The following is a 24,000-nucleotide window of genomic DNA, read 5'->3' on the forward strand; positions in this document are numbered from 1 at the left end:
GCCACTCTGGATGAAAGCCTTTATTGTCCTGAAATGGAAAATATGATCAAACAATCGTGTGACCCCACTTTGATGTCACAAACATCTAGGGACCCCAGACATTCACATTTCAGTAAAACATCGGTAATATCATCAGTGAGTGATATCATCAATGTCAACGTAACAGTAGACCTACATGTTACATGTAACAGTAGACCTACTGTACATGTTACATGTAACAGTAGACCTACATGTTACATGTAACAGTAGACCTACATGTTAGGCTACTAGGGTTTTGGCTGCTGCGTGGCCTCGCCTGCGCTATTGGCATGCACAGCGCAGCGCACAATTGCTCAACTTTGCATCACTGATAATGATGACATCACTCAGTGACGTCACTCGAGCACTCGATGATGAGAAGTGACATCACTGATGATTGACTCACATTCATGAGTCAAGACTAGGTTTATGAGTCACAGGAAGTGTAAATACAATCGGAACTTTCAATTGTATTTACACTTCCTGTTCAGTCTCTCAAGCCAGACTGTCTCTTCTACATAAGGTGAAAAGGATGCTGACTTTCTCCCTCAGAATAACGTCAGAATTCTAACTTTATTTTCAGAATTCTGACGTTATTCTCAGAATCCTGACTTAAACTCAACTTTTCACATGGGGCCCTATTCCTCTTCGGAAGTTTTAAATTGTGTGTGGTGTAAAAATAAATAAAATAAAAATAAAAATAATAATAAATTATAATATTGAAAAAATCAGGCGACCCCATTTGAATTGCAGACCTCTGGGCTAGCGTCCCCCCGATCGGAATTTATATCGCTCCAAAAACATATTGACCCGTCAAGGCTAGCTGTGCTATGGACTGATATGCAGACCGGTCGGGGCGGCAAACGCGCGCGTCCCTCCGCGGCTCCGCCGGTTCCATTCCGGTGTCCCCACGTCCCAGCGCGGGACGAACAAGCACGGGCGGCGGGGTCGTATGATATGACGCACCGCATCATATGACTGCTGCTCTCCTCTCTCTTACATAACCGGACAAAGACACGAGGAGAGGAAAGGCAGAGGGGAGCATCCGTGCACCTGCACTGCACCTGCAGCAATATATGGCCGAATATCCCCAAAGCCCACACAAGTTATTGTTAAAAAATAACATTTGTGCAGTTGTGCAAAGCAACTTAAGCCTGTAATAGTGAATTGCATAGTACTATATTACTCTCAATAAGATGCTAAAATAACAGCTGTCCTTTATGGAGAAATGCGTAATTGCGCACAATCCACGTTGGCACACAACATTCTATGCACTGTGCAAATCTATATGCTTTATTTAAAACAAGCATAATAGGTAACAACATAGTCTTGTATTGTACGCTCATAACCCTGTGTTTTATCATATCAGCCTCCAGCCGCGTACCCCTTTGCCCCACGGTCCTTACCCGCTGCCCGCTGCAGTTGTCGCCTTGATGGAGTTGATCCGGAGCCGGTTGGCGATGTTCTTGAGCGCTTGCAGCGTCTGCTGGTCCGGTTTGTGGTAGTCCTCCATGTGGCCGATGCACCAAAAACACACGCCGGTCAAACTGAGTGAAGTGAAGATGTTAAAAGTACCCGGTCTGAACTGTGCCGACAGAGCAGATGAACGCACGGAGGACGACCGCAGGGGTTAAAAAGACTCGCTGAACCCGAGAGAGAGAGGGGGAGGGAGGGGGAGAGAGAGGGGTGGGGGCGTGTTTGCAAGCAGCCTATGAATATGGCTAATCTAGGGCTAAACACTCCATTCACGCATGATGAGCATGCATGCACGCACACACACACACAAGCAAGCACACACACACACGAGATGGGAAAAGTACAGACATTCTTTACTTAAGTAGTAGTTACTTGTGTGAAAAAAGGACTGCCCGTTGGCGGTAAAAAAAGAAAGAAAAGAAAAGTAGGCTACAATTACAAGTGCTGATTACGTTGTTTAGGCTACACAAGTAAAAGTTAAAAAAAGTACAGACTGAAATCTAATGAAGTATAAATTCAAAGAGTATTTCTACTGGCTGTTTCTGTGCACAGCTAAATGAAACTCACGTCACATTAAGAAACAGAATTTTTGCGTGCTACGTGCGCTCAATTCTATGGTGGGGACGGGGACTCTGGAGAGAACCAACCGAGCACACGATTCGAACATGCAGCTCTCTCCAATTATAGTAGTAGGCTATGATTGGCTAAAGGTGATTTATGCTGATGGTATTTAATATCTGGTCCTGTATTTGGTTGAAACGGTCACTGAAGAACTAAATCTAGGAAATGAAAATAAATTAACTGACAGTCAGTCAAGTCAGTTTTAGTGGAGCACGAAATCCTTCATCACTTGTGTTAGTGGTATAGGGAGTGGACTTGGGTTCAGGCGATGTGTGCCCAGTGCTTGGCGGATCCGGATCCGCCACACGTGGGGCAGACTGCGCGGACATCTCTGGGCCTCAAGAAAGACCAAGAGCGCTTCGGGATCGGGATTCACGCACAGCTGGGTGGCGTGATCCAGAAGGCTTTGCGCGGCGCTATTCGGGCACAAAACGGGCGCCAACGCAAAATGACCGCCTTTGCGACGATAGAGCCGTTTGTGTTTCGAGTGCTGCCATCAGTCCGTGACTCTTAACACTGACTGAGGTTTGTCCAGCAGGGAGCTGGAAGGATGATCTGAAGGAGAAATGAGAACATTGGCTGAGCTGCTCTAACAGAAGCAGAGAGGTTCTCAAATCTAAATTCAACATGTTTTCTCACATGTACCCAGAACTACTCCAATATCTCTGGTAAGCACATGGGCCTGACATCTGCTGATTACACTTTAACCTTGGGCAACAACAGATTTAAAGTAAGCAGACAGTGACATCTACCGGTCAAAGAGAGCAATGGCACCTTTTTCTACACATCTACGGGAAATGTCACTTCTCAATATTCGTTATTCGTCCAGGAGGAAAAAACTAAAACCATATCTCTAATTAGACTTAAACACATTTCACATTACAAAAACTGAGACTGTTCAGGAGTCAGTTCTGAACTTCACTGATAAGAGTAGCTGCACCCAAGCACAGATTTTTTTGTTTTTCTAATCTTTAATATCACAAAATAGTCATAATAAACCCAATTACGCACAGTTGACAAAAAATATATATATAAAAAAATGAATGCCATTTGCAAATAAAAAATAAAATAAATTTTCTGGCCAATAAGATACATTATACCAATTAAAATAACCGTAAAATTTTAAAATATGAGCATTGGGATTAAAAAATAATCTCTAAATGTCAAATATTCTTCCTGTGTACATCTAATTACCCAATACAGGTCTACAATGTTGGCAAACTCACATCTGAAGAGGATTACAGGTCAATCAACTGTACTGATATTTTATTTACTGAGCTAGTCCATTAGTTACCCATGTTGTATTAAGTCTGGGATATAAATTAAAATCATCACATTTAACAACTGGTTTAAAGTCATAATAATGTGAGTGAAGCTCAACTGAAACATACAGACAGACAGCAGGCAGGTGAAAACAAGAGCGGTGCATGAACAGATGCTGTTAGTCAGTAAAACATTGATTACATTCAAATTGCAGGGCAAAATTCAAAGACATGGAGTAACAATGGGGATGGGACTTTAAGCCGAAATTCAGATCTCTCCAATTAACATGATTTACTATCAGAAAGTTTCCCCATGTAGAATAACATGAATATTTTCTGATTAGTATGTGAATTTCTAAACTGTATCTGCACGTTCCATAAGTGCACTGAACTAGCAAAGCCATCTTCTCTCCATTTCATGTTAAGAGAGGGGGGGGTGCCTAGTAGTAAAGTTTCCATCTGGAATGACTAAATGCTACAGATCAGTATTTTAGACAACTATAATGTAGACAAATGAACAGTAGAAGAAAATGCATTTACATAAGCCACAGCTGAGCCACTAATAAACAGTGCTGCGCCATCATGTGAAATCCTCAGAACCCCCATTTCCACATTTTTCCATTATTATTATCTAATTGTTTTCAGGTTCAAAACCAATCATTAATCCGACGTGTAGTTTCAAAAATGCACAGATGCCAATAACTAAATAATTTATTTTTTCCTGAATCTTCTGACTTCTAAGATAGACAGGAATCAAATGTTTTCACGCAGAAAAGGGGCAACAGCCAATCAGCAATTCACAGGGTGTGGGGGTTTAAGGTTCTGTGCTGCAGTAGCTTTTTACTGCAAAAAAAGCCAAATATTACCACAACCTATTTTGTCTTCAAGTCTTTGTGAAAAGCATATCTATACAGAAGGCCGCTTGAAAAAAAAGAAGAAAAATAACTAAACAGTAAGGTTGAACTTTGCTAATCTGGGCCAACAGGAAAAGAGGTAGCTTGTATTTGCATTTATTAATTTGGATTACTGGTATAAACTAAATTAACTATTTGGGGGGGGGGGGGGGGGTAAAATTCGAATCATATTGGATTTGCTGAGGACATTTAAACAATTTTGCAAAACGAATAGAAGATCATTTTGTATTTTTGGCAAATTATACCCAGATAACGGGTCGTTTCAGAATTCAGATAAACAAAGTTCTACTGTGCCATCCTGAAACATCCCAAAATGCTGGTATCCCAAAAGGCATCGCGACTGTCCTCTATTGCACATGTTCCCCTCCGAGGACATGAAGCATTATGAGCTTAGATGGTGGAGGGGAGACGAGAGAGAGAGACAGAGAGAGACAGAGAGAGACACAGAGACAGAGAGACAGAGAGAGACATGTGAAAGAAGCAGTTTGTGCGTACGTACATCTATATGTGTGTTGAAACATAGAAGCATTACAAAAGCGGAACACTGGAATCTGTTGATGACAAAATTCCACACAAAACTGTATGTCTGTTCAGAACATCTGGTATTAGCATCAGAACATCTGGTATTAGCATCTCTCTCTACAGAGGTGAGAGTAAGTGTGAAAATGACCAGTCCCTTTAGGCCTTTTTAGCTGCAGAGAAAAATACACTGTCTGAAAAGACGCCTAAAACAGGTCGGAGGTCAACCCCCAGCACAGAGGGCAACCCCTCTTTCTTACTATGCAATCAGAACGTGTGTGGTTTCACTGTTCCCAGATATAAACTGCCAAGCGTTGTGAAATGAAATGACTAAAAAAAAAAAGTCCTCATGGATCATACTGTGATGTCATACTGTGATGTCATAGATCATACCGTGCCCAATTTTGTCGGAGGGTCCGGTTCAAAAGTGAAGTGATAAGAAGTCTCCAAACCTCCACTGTGGTCCGTCTTACCAGCCACACTTGATCAGTCCACACATCAGTCCATGGCGGACAGCTTTCAGCAGGAGGACTCCGGGGCATAGCTCAGCAGGAGGACTCCAGGGCATAGCTCAGCAGGAGGACTCCAGGGCATAGCTCAGCAGAAGGACTCCAGGGCATAGCTCAGCAGGAGGACTCCAGGGCATAGCGGGCAGATCATCTTCCTGCCCAGAGAGCTTGGAAGGTCAAATAAGTGGATTCAGGGACCACATGAAGCCAGACGCCTCTCTCGCTCAGTAGTTCTGCCTTCGATACTTGTAGGCCAGGTTAAAGTGATTAGTCAGCACATAGAGTCAAGACTCAACAAGCAAACAGATGTGAGGTTGGGTTAAATGGCAGGGAGATGCTATGTCAAGCCTTAGAACGCACTGAAGAAGAAGACATGGGTTTTGCAGAGTTGTGCTGTACAGCATGTCAAAGAGCTGCTGGATGCACTTGAACTTCTGGGTCTCTTCAGTCTCGTCTTCCCAATGTTAGAAGTCCTAAAGAGTTACCAGTCGGACTTCTTAGCTCTTAGCTGCTGCTGACATGGTTGGAAAGTATGCGGTAGGTAGGGGGCAGTGTTTAACTGTGTGTCAGGAGGACACAAGGTAAACCATCGGCTTGTTTCTGGGGTTAGGCCAGCACACAACCAGAGTATTGGTGTGTTTTCCTGAGCCTGAGTCTGCTGTTCATTCATTGGGTCCCAGGCTGATGGGCTGTGGTGCTGCAGCTCTTGTTCCGGGTGGTGATCGGGGTCTTGTTCCGGGTCGTGATCGGAGTCTTGTTCCAGGTCGTGATCAGGGTCTTGTTCCGGGTGGTGATCGGGGTCTTGTTCCGGGTCGTGATTGGGGTCTTGTTCCGGGTCGTGATCAGGGTCTTGTTCCTGGTCGTGATTGGGGAGTCTTGTTCCGGGTCGTGATTGGGGTCTTGTTCCGGGTCGTGATCGGAGTCTTGTTCCGGGTCGTGATCGGGGAGTCTTGTTCCGGGTCGTGATCGGAGTCTTGTTCCGGGTCGTGATCGGGGAGTCTTGTTCCGGGTCGTGATCGGAGTCTTGTTCCGGGTCGTATTGTAGATGACAGTGGTTGACGGCTGAAGCAGGGCTATAGCTTGATGTTGCTGAAGTCCTGGGACAGGCTCTGCAGGTAAGCGTCATGGATGGCACTGAGGAAGCCTGGGTCATTCTGGACAGCAAGAGGTAGAGAACGAAGCACAGAAATAGTTCATGTGAGTGTGTGCAGACTTGATCTTTAAAATGATTTTTCATTCAATTGACAGCCTTTTCACAGAATGTTTTTGCATGAAACTACAATGTAAATTAAACTGTTTTTAGACAGCGTCACTGAATACTCAATTACGATTGGCAAATGAAGGCATTACGAGGTCTGTTACTGCGGAGTAACAGACCGCTGTTTGACATGTAACCATCACATCACTCCTCAGTCAAGAAGTCTGGTCACGTTGTGTGGAAAAAACCCTCCTTGGCTCTATGGCTGACAGTCACTATACTAGGATGAGAAACTTGTCATAGATTTCTCTATGATGGAGCACAAAACTTTTGATTGCTGCCGAGACGATGAACAGCAATCTTGTGTTTGTGTGTTTGCGTTGCTATGATTACAGTTCAGTTTCAGCATAGCCCATAGATGGTACCTACAGAGGTTTCCATGGTTCCAGCTCTGGGGCCGGTTGCACCAAGTGGTCTTAACTATGCCTGGTCGTAACTCCTACATCGGTCTAGGTCAGGGATGTCAAAGATACGGCCCGTGGGCCGGATCCGGCCCACGGGCAGGTTTCATCCGGCCCACGAGATGTTTTGGAATATTAAAAAAAAAAAAAATTAAATTAAATAATAATTATTATTACTAAATTTGCACCCCATTATCATGAACTACGTTTGGCTAATAAGCAAGCTAAGAGTTCATTCATAAGTTAATTAACCTGCACTACAAGGAAGTATGTCAGCAGGTCATCAGGTGTAAACAAAGCCGCCATGATGCCACGCTGGAATTGAATCGCGCATTCAGCTACCTACCAAAAAACAAAGGAATCAACAAGATGCTGTCGAAAAAGAGAAAGGTTGACACGGAATGCAGGCAGTTTCAAGAGAAATGGAAAGAGCAGTATTTCTTTTGTGAAGTAAATGGGTAAATGAGTCAAATTGATTTGAGTAAAAAAAAAAATCCGGCCCCCATGAGGTCTCAGTTGAACAAATCCGGCCCTCTACCTAATATGAGTCTGACACCCCTGATCTAGGTTAAGACCAGTCTTTAGAGTGGATTTACGCCTGTTGCACCAACACGGCTTACGCCTGGTCTTAACTACGCTGGTCGTAGCAATGCGCGTCCATGTGAATTGTCGGGGAATGCCCTCTGATTGGCCCACAAATGTGCCTCGCGCCCTGCTATTTCACTGACCCCCGCGAAAATAACTTGCTTTGTTTTTTTTTACAGTGGCCACTACTGTATGTGCGTCACTACACTACACTCCTCCCACCCTCCCTCACTCCGGGGGAAAAATGGCGGCGATTGAGCCCGACAGACAGTCTGAATGAATGAAATTGAATGTAACGTTCCCAATTCTATGTATTAAATTCTAAAAAAATTAACGGCAACATTTGGGAAGGCTAAGCCACACAACTAGTTAGTTATAATCTAACATCATGCTTTCAAAGACGGAGAACTGGCTGTGTTACGACGATGACGGTAAGGACTCAAAAAGGTCTCCGCGGAGACAGGCAGGCTCTACGCCTCCTCCTGACCAGGCGTAGGAGTTACGCCTGGTCGTAGTGAAAAGAAGGCTTAAGCCGTCTTGGTGCAACCGGCGTAGCTGTTAGGTCGTAAAGTTACGACCAACTTAGCTTAAGATCAGTGTAAGACCAGTTGGTGCAACCGGCCCCAGGAGTACTTTTGTATGTAGCCGTGTGATGAGTGGGATAATGGACAGTCAGCCGAGCCCTTGATCAGAACTTATTTAGCAATAATGACCCGCTTGCTGTATCCCTTACGATGTGGGTGTGTGTACTAGGGATGTCACGATACTATTATTTCTACCAATACCCAGGAAAATATCGATACTCGATACCATTTTCAATACCACGGAAAGTGGGGATGATGACACATCAAGAAGCATAAAAATAAAGTTAGACAGATGAACGGACAGACGGACACTTCTCCATAATCTAAGCCTGATAAAACTTAGAATTTAGACAGCAGATTAGCTCTGCTCTAGCCATCAGAACACCTTTAGCTTGTTGAAGCAACAGATACCCACCAATGATAGGGAGGGAAAAAACAGATTTTTCATTAAAAGAAATCACTGATGGTATTGAAACTGTTGCAAATGAGTACTGTATCCGATTCAAATGTTCAGTATTGATACTTTCGATACTTTTGACAACCCTAGTGTGTACCTTAATGAGGTGTATTAGAGTGTCCTGTAGCTGCGTCTTGCTGCAGGCTGTTTGCGGGGGCTCAACACCACCTGAAGAACTGGATGAGAGGTCGCAGGGGGCTGGATGGACCACTGACGCTGCTACTGCCGACTTGTTCACAGAATGCTGGAAGGCGCTGGGGGACAGAAGCACAGAAAGACCTGGACCCACCCCAGGAACAAGACCTGGATTCATGGGAAGAGCCTGAGAAAAGGAAGGTAGAGACAATGGGAGAGAGAAGGGGAAACCAAATAAAAGCTGTGCGGATCTGACTTCTTTTCATTGTCAGGTATTTTTTTGATCCAGCACCCAACCCAGTGGGTTTTTGGATGTGCGTGTCTTTTTTTTGATCTTCTTCAGAGAGAAGGGGAAAGACATACATGAGAACAAAACAAAACTCACAGGGATTGGTTTGATCAGGTTCTGGGCCTGAGAAAACACATCCACCTCCTTTCCCTGTTGGAGAAGGGCCTTCCCCATTGGCTCCTGGAAGCTCTGGGGCGGGACCAATGTGCTGGGCAGGAAGTTGGGCGCGAGCATGGGCCTGTGGATGTCCGAGTTCACGGCCGGTTTGAGCGCGCCGAGTATCTCCTGTCCCACGTAGGCCGCCGGGGTCGACGACGGTGGCCCGGGACCAGGGGGCGCAGCGCGAGTTTCTGACCCACCCAGAGGCACCATGAGCGGGGAGACGGAGCACCGTGGATGCGGCTCTGGCCTGGGGCCGACTGACTGGAAAACGGGGCTGGGGTGGAGTGCGTAGGAGACCTGCGGTGGCAGCAGGCCGGGGGCTAGGTGGCGCTGGTTGGCCCCGGGGTCTGGTGCCGTGAGGTGGGGAGGGAGGAGAGGGTCCAGGTGGGCTGGAGGGGGATAAGGCTGGCTCTGGTGCGGCTGTGCTGTGGTGCTCGGAGTGGGCATGGCGGGCAGAGAGGGGTCCTTAGGGAAGGAAGAACCAAACAGCTCCTCAACGGTGATCTGCTTCACACCTGTATGAGAAGTCTGCTGGGGAAAAGAGCACACCTGTGAGAAACTGATAGCAGGGATGCTGTCAGGGAAATATATCGAGTATGAATCAGATGAATGAACTGGCGTTGTAATACTGAAGATACTGCATCATGATCCTGATGCTAACCTGCTGCTGTGCCTAGTTACCTGTATGTTGAGATGTTACGTTGTCATCCCTGTTTTGTAGTTTGTGTGTTCTTTGATGTCTTAAAGTCAAATGTGTGTCTGAAGGCTCTGAAGAACATAGACCAGAACTGCGTCGCGTCTTCAAGGGTCCAGCTCCAAGGCCGCGCCCCTTTTTAGGGGAAACCCACCATAGTAAACGACGGTACAAGAAGCCGAAACCACTTCAAACAAACTATTTAAAACGGTTTAATTTGATAGAGATATGCCGAAGAGTTGCTGTGTTGTTATAGTTTCACTAACAATAAAAAAAAACAAAAAACTGGTCTGCGATAGGGTAGGCGTGACACCGTCAATGTGGACGATGCATGTAACCTGGTGGAAACTGGATACAGCGTTCATATAAGGCAAGTACCTCGTGTCGATGTATCTTGCGCATTCTATGGCCCGGCCGAGTTGAAATATATTGTCATGTCATGGTGTCTTTGGGTCATTTATAAAGGAAATTAATTCTGTTATTTTTCTACAGATGTTTTGGGTACTGCTATTTTACATTGAAGTCAACGCGAGTGGCTTGTGTTATCCCCTAAAAAGGGGCGCGGCCTTCAAGTTTTGCAAATTACCCGGGTGTGCTGGTCTGGTCTATAGAGGACTTTAAAGTGTGTGTGTGTGCGTGTGTGTGTGTGTGTGTGTGTGTGTACCTGCTCAGGCTGTGGTGTGCTGTGAGCATGCTCAGTAGCGTTGACAGCCGGTTTCATACTCTGCTCCATAGAAGCCGACGCATCCGTGTCTCCTGTCTGACTCTGAATGACACACACACACACACACAGACACACACACACCGCAAATATTACTTTCTATGTTTCAAGAATAGTCCCAATCCAACACAGCATGACAGTGAATGATTTAGAAAAATGGGGGTCCGTGGCACTTTGCCAGGGGGTCCGTGAAAAGTTTTCAGGAAAATACAAATAAAAACGTGTTGTTTTTTGCAAAAGCTTCATAGTTCAACAAAAATATTGTATGCTTTAAATCTAAAATGGTTCATGGATTACATTCTAATCTAACAAACCTATCAATTTAAAAGTCAAGCACGTTACCGTGGAAACAATTAAGCTTAGCCCAAAATCACAAATCAGAATGAGGGGGTCCCCGCTATATTTTCTATCTTGTCCTTGTCAGAAAAACATTTGAGAACCTCTGATTTAGAAGGATGGAACGTTTGATGAACAGCAGGAGTTAGGCAATTGGAAATGGAATGAAGTAAGACGCACGCACGCACGCGCGCGCACGCACACACACACACATGGAATAATCCAGGATTTAATCAGCTCTAATCTCAGAGTAAGACATGTCTGTGCGTTTGAGTCAGATCCATGAATGTGCACGTATTTCAGTCAGTGAGTGGGAGGTACTGTATGCAACATCATAAGAATAAAATCTACTCTTCCCTCTGTTGCCTCATGGGGTGCTGTCTGGTTGCTGTCTGGGTGTGTGGGGGCCACAGATGCTGTGTGTTTGCTCACACTTTATATATGATCTAAACCCTCAGCTTTGATACATGAGTTGATCCAAAGCCTTAGATTCTGCTGTGTTGGTCCCAAAGAAGAAATAACAGAAGAAGAAAAAGACGACAACTGGACAATATGACAGTGTGTGTGTGTGTGGCCTTCTTACTCTGTGGTATTCCTCCTTGGCTTTGCTGAGGAGTTCCAGGATGTCGATGGGGCGTGGCTCTGCGACCCCATTGGTCCTCCCTGACGCTGCCCGCCTCTCTGGAGATTCCCTCTGGGCATGGTCTGCTTCCTGTTTCACAATCCTGGGGAGAGGAAGTAGTTCCCATCCCATGTCAGTGAGCAGGTGGGGGGTCATACCATGTCAGTGAGCAGGTGGGGGTCATACCATGTCAGTGAGCAGGTGGGGGGTCATCCCATGTCAGTGAGCAGGTGGGGGGTCATACCATGTCAGTGAGCAGGTGGGGGGTCATACCATGTCAGTGAGCAGGTGGGGGGTCATACCATGTTAGTGAGCAGGTGGGGGGTCATACCATGTCAGTGAGCAGGTGGGGGGGTCATACCATGTCAGTGAGCAGGTGGGGGGTCATACCATGTCAGTGAGCAGGTGGGGGGTCATACCATGTCAGTGAGCAGGTGGGGGGGTCATACCATGTCAGTGAGCAGGTGGGGGGTCATCCCATGTCAGTGAGCAGGTGGGGGGTCATACCATGTTAGTGAGCAGGTGGGGGGTCATACCATGTCAGTGAGCAGGTGGGGGGGTCATACCATGTCAGTGAGCAGGTGGGGGGGTCATACCATGTCAGTGAGCAGGTGGGGGGGTCATACCATGTTAGTGAGCAGGTGGGGGGTCATACCATGTCAGTGAGCAGGTGGGGGGTCATACCATGTCAGTGAGCAGGTGGGGGGTCATACCATGTTAGTGAGCAGGTGGGGGGTCATACCATGTTAGTGAGCAGGTGGGGGTCATACAGAGTGGGCAGGCTTTCTTGGTCGCATTGACGCCAATGCAAAGTACTGAAAACTACAGCTCCTCAAATGGCCACTTGAGGCTGGCTGCAAGAGTGAGTCAATCCCCATTCACCCCCATGTTAAAATGCCTGTCTTTACAGCGTAAATAAACATGTTTACAGCCTGGATAAAAAAATGGTCTTGGTCTGTATAGCTAATTTCACCTTTCATGACAACTGTATGGGTATTTTTATACAACTCACCCGTACATTCATGTGTTAAAGTAGAATCCTATCTTTTTTCTTCCCCCCCCCCCGTTTTTTTATCCCATTTTTATCCCCCATTAGTGCAAATCTAATTTATTTATCCTGGTTGCTACTCCACCCTCTGCCGATCTGGGGAGAGCCGAAACCGGCTCCATGCTTCCTCCGAGACATGGGCAGTTAGCCAGCCGCTTCTTTTCACCCGACAGGGGACGCTTCACCGGTAGGACATAGCACGTGGGAGGATCACGCTATTCCAACCAGTTCCCCTCCCTCTGAACAGGCGCCCTTAACGACCAGAGGAGGAACCACATCAGCAACCAGGATATTGCATGTTTTTGGTGAAGGGGGTTCCTATATGAAGGAAACCCCCGGGAGGCACGGGGAGAACATGCAAACTCCACACAGAAAGGCCCTTTTTGACGACCCCACCCGGGCGGTGGGCACTCGAGGACAACCTCAGATAGAGGGCAACCCTATCTGATCTGAACAGAACCCTATCTGATCTGAACAGAACCCTATCTTATCTGAACAGAACCCTATCTGATCTGAACAGAACCCTATCTTATCTGAACAGAATCCTATCTTATCTGAACAGAACCCTATCTTATCTGAACAGAACCCTATCTTATCTGAACAGAATCCTATCTTATCTGAACAGAACCCTATCTGATCTGAACAGAAATATACAGACCCACTTACTTGAGCATCAACTGAGCGATGCGCTGGCAATCCTTCTTGTCATAAAACCAGATACTGTAGATGCCCACTGTAAGAAAACCCACAAAGACAAAATACTGTGATCACATGATCAGGCTTTAAATTATCATTTTTAATTATGATTATTTATACAGCCCACTAAAGATTGTTTTGTTTTGGGGTGCCACAATGCATGAAGCTGGTGATATACGCACTGATTTAGGTGCCAAGCACCAAAAGCATGTTAATGGACTACAATGCCCATAATTCATTGCAACGGCGACAGAGTGCATCTTGTGTTTTGTGTGACAAACTGAATGGAGAGTGGATTAGTTTAAACTAGACTGAGAGACTAAAGTGCCTGAAAAATATGAGTTCATGGGCTCAGTAACAAGTCATCAATAATCCCCATCCCTTCCACTGCTGCCAAAGTAAACTGACCACTTGTTGGAAACACAAACGCAATGATTTGAGAATCAAAATGATCTCACTATGTGCCGGCACGTTTCAATAAAACACCATCGTTTGCGACAATAACAGCATTACATACATGTTGTGATGCGTTCAAGGTCCCTCAAGAGGCTGGGGTAACCGAGCAACCTGAGTGTTTGCCTCCCTGCTGCATCTACCCAGGGGCACCTGGAGGCCTGTAAACACGTGTTTGTGTGTGCAGCGTTTGCAACAGTGCTTTTAGCCAGCAAAATTAATATTTCAATGTAGACAATGAATTTCAGTTGGCCCAAGTTTTAAAGTTGGACACCGTTACTAACCACAGAACCTATCAAAAAGTGTTTAAAGTAATGCTAGTATTTCAGACTACATCGGTATTTTTACTGTCAGATCACCTGAGCAATGATCTTATACAAGTCTATTGTTAATGTTCCTATCCTAAGTAGTTTATACATTTATATTATATCCAGACCTTTCTACTCTTCTATCACTTCTAACCTGCTCCCTCTCTCCTTCCTTCCTTCCCTCCTCCTCTCATCCTAGGTCAGAGTAGGGGGAGGAGTCTGAGGACTAACTAGAAGACACAGCGCTCTCTCAGAGGACCAGCAGTCTGGGAGGACCACACCTTAACAGCAGCAACACACAGGCAGCCTCTTCCACACTGACAAAGCAACTTCTGAGCAGCAAAGGAGGCTTAGCCAGTAAGCTGCAGGACTGTGTCGTCGAAAAGAGCAGAAACGAAATGAGGAAAACTCAAGCGACGGAACTAGACGGGCAATCAAAACCAACAGCTGGAATCAAAACCAGGAGCGGCACCATCGGAGAGAAACTATAGCAGCAATCTTTCTGAGGAGGGGATTATCAGGACACTGCCAATACTACGATACACCTCTAACACAACTTGAAGAATATCGTCTAGCATTGTCTGATTGGCTGTTGTACCCGTTTTATCAGCCTGTAAGTCAAACCAGACAGAGTCATTAAAATGACACCCGCTTTCGGACTGAACTGAGGCTGCGGGAGAGCAGAAAAACGAAGCCGGCCTGGGCACCGATGAGGAAGTCCATCATGCCTACCATACCAGCCAGACTGCTGTGCAAACCATCTCCAGCGGGGGAGCCGTCTACTCTGACACTGTGCCTCGCCACGCTCTTCTTATTGATTAGCAAACAACTGGGAAAGCAATCCCGTTATTCTTTATTCCCTGCCTTGATCAAAGTGCTGTTCAGACTGCTGATCGATCACCTGGGCGGCAGCGCTGTCAACTACTTCCTGAAGATCTGAGGAACTTCAGCTCTCCTTACTGAGGGAACAAACTACTCCTCCTATTGTCAAACTCTTCTCGTGAACTGCTCAAGAGGTGGTTGGACTCTGCAATCAATACTGACAGTTTTCCCCCCCTCTGACACTTGGTTTAAACCCTTTTCGCCCCAGTGCAGAATGAGCCAAACTTGGGCCAAACCAAGCTGAATCTGCTGGACTCTGGTTGGCCTGCATGAGGTCATGGGTGGAAGAGACTATTCAGAAGAAGTCTTCTTGCTCCATTTGACTCCACCACCCCAAAATGACTTCAGGCAAAAGGGCAGAGAAGTGTTTCAGAGGACCCTGAGGAGGTGTCTGTTCAGCGTTTTCAGAGGTACTGTGGTGTGTGACAAGAGTGTGTGTGTGTGTGTGTGTGTGTGTGTGTGTGTGTGTGACAACAGTGTGTGTGTGTGTGTGTGTGTGTGTGTGTGTGTGTGTGTGTGTGTGTGTGTGACAACAGTGTGTGTGTGTGTGTGTGTGTGTGTGTGTGTGTGTGTGTGTGTGTGTGTGTGTGTGTGACAACAGCGTGTGTGTGTGTGTGTGTGTGTGATGGTGAACTTCAACCCTTTTGAAGGCATCTGCTCAGTGCTTGCTTTCAGAGGTCCACGTAGCTTCGTGGGTGTGTGCTGTGTGTGTTTGAGAGACAGAGAGAGAGAGAGAGAGAGAGAGAGAGAGAGAGAGAGAGAGAGAGAGAGAGAGAGAGATAGAGAGAGAGAGGATAGTGTATCATGTGTGGCCTGTGGAAACCGTCTCTTCTAAAATTCACCCATTCGGCGGTTCTGGTTATACACTATAGAAAAGATTCATAGCTTGTATTCCAGTAGGGACTAGAAAGCTCTATGTTACTTCTGGCAGAACCTCGACTTGGTGTTGTGGGAGGAAGCTGCCTGCTGTACTTAATCACACTTTAGGGTAGCTGTCTCAACTTTTTGATTCCTGATCTACACAACAGATGCATATTTCATATCTGCCACACACACAAAGAAAAACAAACCAAATATAATCAGCTGTAAGAAGCACCAAAACCTAAATAACTGAGGGGGGATAAGCATGGCTACTAGAGGCAGATTTCAATGGATTTTACTTTTATAAAAACACCAAAATACTAAAGATATTGTGTCTGAGACATCAGAAAACAACATCCGAGTACACCCGATTTCAATCCCCGTCGGCACACGGATATGTGTGTGTCCACACTCGAGTCTGTTTGACATCTACTGTTTGATCTATTCTACAAGTTACTCACAGTTGGCGTTCCTGTAGAGCAGGAAGGGATCCTGCAGCTGGAACTCCAGGTCTTTGTTGATGGGCTCCACCAGGTTCTCCGTGCTCAATCGGTTCATGATGGTGAAGCCATGGTGAGGGGAGGCAGACCTAAAATGACAAAGATTACATTGAGGGGTGAGAATCAGAGGGGTGAGAATCAGAGGGGTGAGAATCAGAGGGGTGTGAATCAGAGGATTTTGGGCGAAAATGAGTTATATACAGCATGAAAGCTCTTGATGAGCTCTTTCTACTGCCCAAAACAGCACCTGTGAATTCTAAACCAATCCAGAGTTCAGTGGCTGAAATTCAGGGAGGTCCCCCGTTCAAAGCTTCACATGGGGGTGGGGGATGGGGTGGCGTCGGGGGGATTTATACACTTTGGGGGGAGGGGGAATACTACTTGTCCACATAAGGTGTCCTATTCTTACCACAGATTGCATTTTGTCACTCTCCTCCAATTGCAGGGATTTTCTTTACTGTCTCCGTCTCTCAGTGTCCTTAGCCTTTGTTTAGGTGGCGCCCTCTTCTGTCTTGTCTCCATGCTGTATTCTTTCCCTGTACTCTCCTCTGCTTCATCTCTTTCCACTTAAAAAAGCTCACACGACGTCTTTGCTGACTTGGCATCAGGGATTCTCTGAACTATATAGACGGTTTTAACTTGACAACAATAACAACCGTCACAACCCAGCCGAATATCCGGTTTACTTCCTGTATACATAGCTGATGCCAGGCTGATATTCGGCTCATATTAAATGTTAACGTTAGGCCGTGTCTCCGACAGACACAGTAACAACGTAGCCTATTTCAGTCTTTATGTCTTGTAGTATGTAGTAGTAGTAGTTGTTGTTGATAGTTGCCATAACAACCACCCCTGTCAGAAAGACGTGCAAACGCTGGGTAGTAGGAAGTGTTGTTGTCTGGTCCGGAGCTAGCCTGAGAGGCTAATAAAAGCTACATGTTACAGAGTAGGCTGACTAGTGACTATCAGTACGTTATTGCACGCATAGGCCTATCTTTACATTTAAACTTATAGCAAAAATAAACAAATAGAAATGTAAGCTTTGTCAGTGTTTTCCCCTTAACAGCTGAGAAAGTGGACAATGTAAATAGTTAGCTGTGAAGCTGATACAATTCAGGTAATGCAACATTTAACACGTTAAGTGCCAGAGCCGAGATATCTCGTCTTACATAAACATTTTTTTTTTTTGACGGTGGGACATCAATCAACAACTTTTACATCTTCGAGATCACTATTGGAGCAAGAGAATGTGTATAATCTATTTTACCGACCACTAAGTGGCGACAGTGCTCTCCTGACTAGAGGAAGGCAAGCATTTTTTTAACTTGTCACGCCATTCTCACCCCAGCCATTCTCATGAAAATGGATGGGGGAAAACGCTTTCGTTTTCGCGCTGATTGCTGGCGATGCGGGATTGCAAATTTACATAATAGATTACAGGTGGAACACACTTTGAAACACGCAGCATAAATATGACCAGAATCGCAAAAGCTTCTCTCAACCAAAACTCCAAGAAGCGAGCGAGTCCATCCCGACTTCCTCAAACAGCGGCCGCGCAGCCACAGGCACAGGACAGCAGCAAAGCACTGTCAGACTGGTGACAAGCTTGTGACGGCCGCTGCAGCCAAGAAGAACGCCCACGGAGGGAGGAGTTGAAGCAACTCTCCCTCTCGCTCTCTCCCTCTCTCTCTCTCCTCTCTCTCTCTCTCTCTCGAGAGAGAGAGAGAGGAGAGAGAGAGAGAGAGAGGAGAGAGAGAGAGAGAGAGAGAGAGACAAGGGCAAGAGTGGGAGACAAGGGCACCCATAATCACAGGCACGTGAGGTGGTTCTAAAAATCCATTTATCTCCAAACTCTCTGAAAATCTCTGAAACCATGCTGTACTCAACGGCTAATATCTACATAACTACTAACTCTGCAAACTAACTCTTTTAGACAGAGAAAGCACACATTCTATTAGTTATTTTTAGATGATTGGTGTTCATGAATTCTTAACAGAAAATAATCCTCGGCTCTTGTAAAATGAGCCAGAATCCTCAAAAAAAAAAACTGGCACATCTTACCTACAGGATGAAAAAATGGCTGGCACTCAATGTGTTAAGGATGCCAACCACCATGAAACACAGAAGAAGAAGCTGAGAAAAAGGAAGTGCTGTGGGGTTGCAGCTGGTGAAAACCGTCTATATATATAATATATAGAAATGTTAACGTTATAACTTGATTTAGCTTCGTTGAAGGGTCACTGCCGTAAGTACCTACCTGGCATAAACAAATAAGGTGCCCTCGATTTCGGTCTTCTCCTGAAATGAAAAATATCAGTCAATAGATGCACACACAGCAGAAAACATAACAACGACGGGCTGAACATAAGTAAACAAGCTAACGTTGCGTTGACTGTTATTAGCAACGTAACGTTATGACGTACACAAACAAAAACACTTGTGTCAAAAATAGCGTGTTTGATGACGTCTTTGGTACTATCGATGTAACGCTACTTCATTCATTGAACACATGGTAGTCTAGCCTCAACGCGAGACTGTTCAGTGACTGAAGAGTCTCGCGTTGAGGCTAGGGGTAGTCCTGTCTTGTTGTTGTTAGCGAGGTGCTAGCATTAGCATGCTACAAGGGCACTTAGCGTTAGCTAGATAGTTTCGACGGCTATACAACACGAAACGGGTGGATTTTTTGGCAGCCTTACCCATTCATTCGCTTTGGAGTTGAAGTTGTACAGTGCTACCTGCCCGGTAACATCAAGTAGTTTGTTTATATACGGGTCTTGTCTCTGTAGAGCAGCTAAGCTCATGAGGTGTCCAGCTTTAGCGGTCTCCATCTTGGATGTGATTGTTGTTGCTCCCGCACGGACCGATTTCTGCGGACACTTATTTTCCACTGTCCCCGGAAAACACGTCTGTCAGAAAGGTTCCCAATAGTTTATTTATTCCGCGGATATGAATCCAAATCTGCTGCGTAGAGTAGACTATAGGTTACTAAAAAAAGAGTGAAGCACAAGAAAAACTACGGCGCTATGATTTCCATAGACGCATTAATAGAAATATGAGGGGAATAATAATACACAGGTATTTTTAAATTAGACGAGCGAGCCTATGTGTTAAATAACCCCCACAAGGTGGCGCAGTGATACTGTCCGGGTATCAATGAATTTGAGAGAGAGAGGCAAAGTGGAACGTCACTTCCTGCTTCAGGTAGGTACCAGCGATTTTCATCCGCAATTTATTTCCCCATAGACATTTCGTAAAATGCTTATAAAATAGTTGTACTTCGTCGAACTAAACGGTTCAGCTAACGCTATAATCGGGAGAGACCATAGAACATTTCACTCGGACCAAAACTGAAAAACAACAACACCGAAAAAATATTTTCTTAAACCCGCATTTTTTTTACGTTTTGGTCCCAGTGAAATGTTATGCGATTCTAAATATATCTGCATCACCGTTTGCTTTGAACCAGTAAGACTATTTTTATAAACATTTTACGAAATGTGGGATGATTCTTCCGGTCTCCTTCCGAACTCGCTACCCACGAAGAAGACAGGGCAGTGATATCCCAACAACAAACCGAGAGCGCCGTCTGGTGGAACAACATGAGAACATCACATGCATAACAACATAAACATTATAGACTCGACAGTGTCTATAATAGTGAGCTCTTTGTAAGTGGATTCGTCAGATTTCTGAACGTGTCATTTATATGACAATTATTTTATCCCAATTTGTTGGGAACCACTGCTGTAGCCTGTATAGGCAGGCTACATTTGTAGAGAATCATTTGGAGCACGAATAATTCATTATTATTAATAAACGCTAATTTCTCTGGTCAGTTATGGGGGTTGAATTGAGCCAGACCAGTTGAGCTGCAGCTGCCTGCCTCACCTGCCTCTGTCGAGGGAACATTGGAGCAGCCAGGGATTATAATTGGAGGATTACCTGCTACTGTGAAACGCTTATCCTCTCTAGGCACAGGTAATCCTCTGGTAACCTCTCAACACAGCCTCCGCCAAATCATTTCAATTCGACTCGTTTGAAAGGAGGACAAGAAACGGCGCTATGAGGCCCGAGAAGAGAGCCAGGTGACAGCATGCCGTTTATTAGGCCTATAAAGTCAAGACCCCTGCAGGGTAAGTAGCTGCAAGTCACTTCAAATAGCTGCCTTTAAGAAGAAGGCAGGACATTGATTGTTGAATGGTGACTCATAGAGGAAAGTGTGATAGATATATATAGCCGGCTACTGCCATCCTCCAATAAACCTAACAATTCTTCCACAACTTTCTGATGAACACCACTGATTACTGGATGCATATTTCACCTGCAGCATCTCTGACCAGGAGGTAAAAAATGAGGGCTTCTATTCAGATATATATTCCCCCCATTTTTTATTGTTTATTGTAGATCCCCATTAGTCTGCACCAAGGTGAGACTACTCTTCCTGGGGTCCAAACATATAGCCTAACATAAAAACGAAAACATAATACAGTAACATTGCTGATAATTATAACAACAAAGACAAAAAGAGAGTGAATCACCTCACTCTATTACAAATCAAACATTTTTTAGAAGTTCATGAGTTAGTACAGTATAGTGTTATATATAACATAGCATATTGCAGTACAATACAATACAATCCAACAAATGTGTAAGTTGACTTACATTGACTGTAGGCTATATAATATCAGCCCCCCCCCCCCCAGTTCTTTTGACGTAAAAATCGTTGCCTCATCATAGACCAAGAACAAGAAGAGAGAGAGGAAGAGGTTCGAGGAGAGAGAGAGAGAGAGAGAGAGAATTCAGCAAGTTATTTGAATCATATTTATTTTAGGCTAATAATATAGGCGTCACGCGTCTGTCCAGTCTCTACGCGAGTCCCATCCAGTAGAGTAGGCTGTCCTCCTACCCTCCAACTTGTTTCTATCGAGGCTCATCTCTATCCAGGCAGCCGGAGACATCATTAATTGACAGCAGTGGATTGACTGCTGCTGTCAGCGCGTCCACTTGCCGTGAATGTGCAGGCAGAGACCCGGATGTGGCGGAGATGTTCGGCGCTTCTCGCAGGGATTGCGTCCGCGGCGCAACAGTTTCTAATTCAGGTTAGCAGCTCGATCGACCTGCGCCCGTTGAACGTCGAGATCTGTTTTTGTTCGTGTTGTTTTTCCGACCATGAGTTGGATTTAAAACGGATTTTTCAATGTGGATACGAGGATGCAAGGAGCAGATGAACAGTCTGAAGGTAAACTATATTATTAATAATAAAATAGCCTACATAAATATATAAATTAAACAATTACATCAGTTGGAGAGCGTTATTATTGGGTGCTTATTTTGGGGTTGCATATAGCCTCTGCCTCAATTCGTTTTCTTTCGTTCTTTCTTTCTCTCAGTGCACAGAATGAGTTTGAGCGCTTGTTGAAGATGCCTGGCGACATGGCTGGCAGCTGTTCTGATCAAATCCGTTGGGAAATGAGTTGAGGCTAATTTCTCAGAAACGGCTTTCATCGCTGTAACCTAAAACCATTGTGGCCATTAGACAGCAGGATGCGGGATGCTGCGTCTGCGAGTCTGTGCGCTTTAATTACAGATGAACTGAGCGACACTTGCCCAACTTTTCATGTAGGCTACTAGATCGCCTTAATAAGCTTCTTGCTGCAGTTATAATGTCTACATATGTCTATAATGTATGTATAATGTAATGTTTAGTTAAACTGGTTAAATGAGTGATGAACTATTTCGAAAAGCCTAAATACAAAAGGTGAGCGTCGTGTCAACAGATGTTCTGCAGCAGCTATCAGTTACTGGGATAATTGTTGCTGCAGATTTGCAGCCAAAAGCTTCACATCCCATAATTGTGAAACGGGCTGATGTGATCATCATCATTGTAAGTAGGCTACCGGAATGGTTACCGCCGGTCATTGCACTTAGGATGATGTTGTCATCTCATCATCAGACTAAAGGGCGGATGAGGAGAGAGATGTTGTCCACAAAATAAGTGCACCCTCCTTATGAAGATTAAAAGGGGGGAATTGAAGGGAGGTGACAGGCCTAATACTTTTTTTCTAGCCACATTTCACCATGGTTTACTTTAGGCTACATCAACAACCTCAGTCTTAAGTCTATTTCAATTAACTTCAGGGTATCTGGCTGCAGGATGGCTTGACTTTTGTGCACCAACAGGCATCTATTCTTCCTTGTACCACTTCTTCTTCATCATGTGTTTTCATGAGCTACCAAAGGAATGGTTTTCTGGTTATAATAGCTCCTCATCTCCTCTGTGACTGTGAGAGACTGGTTGAGCAGGGGCTGCATCTCTCTCTCCCCCCTCTCTCTCTCTCTCTCTCTCCCCCTCTTTCCCAAATTTAATCAAATTCAGATCAGATCTTTATTGTGAAGGATTCATGTTGCCAATACATTTGCAAAGGATACAGGATAATAATATGGATAATAGACAGACAAGTCTACATATTTTGCACATAAACAATAACATGTAATATTAGCATAGCATATGAAAGCAATTCAATACATTCAATATAATTGAAGTCAATATACAACAATATAAGACATTGGGAGGATGGGCAGACAAAATTAACAAAATCATTCTTAATATTTACATCTTCTCCTATATTAGGTGGCATTTAGATATAAACTTTGCATCAAGACTCTCTCTCACTGAACAAGGATGAGAATTGGATGATGCACTGATATCTGTTTCTCATGGCGAGCCACCTGCATTCTCCTAGAGGATGGCTGGCATACATGTATCTTTCGGGTCTTCTTGATCTGCGTTTGAGAAGTATTTTTGTTGGGAGATGGGAGATGTTGCTTGGCTTGTTGGGAGATGGGAGATGTTGCTTGGCTTGTTGGGAGATGGAAGATGTTGCTTGGCTTGTTGGGAGATGTTGCTTGGCTTGTTGGGAGATGGGAGATGTTGCTTGGCTTGTTGGGAGATGGGAGATGTTGCTTGGCTTGTTGGGAGATGGGAGATGTTGCTTGGCTTGTTGGGAGGTGGGAGGTGTTGCTTGGCTGGTTGGGAGATGGGAGGTGTTGCTTGGCTTGTTGGGAGATGGGAGATGTTGCTTGGCTTGTTGGAAGATGTGACATGTTGCTTGGCTTGTTGGGAGATGGGAGATGTTGCTTGGCTTGTTGGAAGATGTGACATGTTGCTTGGCTTGTTGGGAGATGGGAGATGTTGCTTGGCTTGTTGGGAGATGTTGCTTGGCTTGTTGGGAGATGTGACATGTTGTTTGGCTTGTTGGGAGATGGGAGATGTTGCTTGGCTTGTTGGGAGATGTTGCTTGGCTTGTTGGGAGATGGGAGATGTTGCTTGGCTTGTTGGGAGATGTGAGGTGTTGCTTGGCTTGTTGGGAGATGTTAGATGTTGCTTGGCTTGTTGGGAGATGGGAGATGTTGCTTGGCTTGTTGGGAGATGGGAGATGTTGCTTGGCTTGTTGGGAGATGGGAGATGTTGCATGGCTGTGACAGTGGGCTCTGATGTGACGCTGCTGCTGTAGAGCCGCAGTGAGCAGAAGAGACTGTGTCAAGGGCACTACTGTCCTTTTCACTGGCCGGCCGCATTGATTTTAATGACTCTCTGTCTCTCTCTCTCTCTCTCTGTCACTCTCATTCATGCGCCCTGTCCTGCTCTCTCTCTCCCTTCAAACCCGTCTTCTTTTGCCTCTTCTCACT

The 24,000-nt window shown here is 45.1% G+C and overlaps 3 protein-coding genes across 4 annotated transcripts in view; all 3 read right to left on the reverse strand.

Annotated features, from left to right (window-relative positions):
* The window catches only part of LOC310795162 (transketolase-like), a 13,692-nt gene extending 12,145 nt beyond the window's left edge, over nucleotides 1-1,547 (reverse strand). Inside the window, exon 1 of the mRNA XM_083657210.1 lies at nucleotides 1,425-1,547. Coding sequence (XP_083513336.1) covers nucleotides 1,425-1,531 — 107 coding nt within the window. The 5' untranslated portion in view covers nucleotides 1,532-1,547. The remainder of the gene's footprint in view (nucleotides 1-1,424) is intronic.
* LOC310794544 (NLR family CARD domain-containing protein 3-like) overlaps nucleotides 1-24,000 on the reverse strand; it is a gene marked incomplete at its 5' end in the record, with an annotated part of 243,770 nt that overhangs the window by 58,088 nt on the left and 161,682 nt on the right. The gene's annotated exons all lie outside the window — the stretch shown is intronic.
* Nucleotides 6,354-19,175, reverse strand: LOC310795163 (mRNA-decapping enzyme 1A-like; the record flags this gene model as incomplete). 2 transcript variants are annotated; one of them, XM_083657212.1, is made up of 9 exons in its annotated part: nucleotides 6,354-6,473; nucleotides 8,702-8,926; nucleotides 9,125-9,718; nucleotides 10,549-10,650; nucleotides 11,525-11,666; nucleotides 13,278-13,344; nucleotides 16,273-16,400; nucleotides 18,569-18,609; nucleotides 19,008-19,175. In XM_083657212.1, 9 exons carry the CDS (start codon nucleotides 19,137-19,139, stop codon nucleotides 6,393-6,395), a joined length of 1,512 nt encoding a protein of 503 aa, XP_083513338.1. In that variant the 3' UTR covers nucleotides 6,354-6,392. The 2 variants fall into 2 exon arrangements, with proteins under 2 accessions (XP_083513338.1, XP_083513337.1); XM_083657211.1 differs by having other exon boundaries at nucleotides 9,125-9,721; nucleotides 19,008-19,139.

Source organism: Poromitra crassiceps (assembly GCF_964638095.1).
Source record: "Poromitra crassiceps genome assembly, chromosome: 20".
Classification (NCBI taxonomy): domain Eukaryota; kingdom Metazoa; phylum Chordata; class Actinopteri; order Beryciformes; family Melamphaidae; genus Poromitra; species Poromitra crassiceps.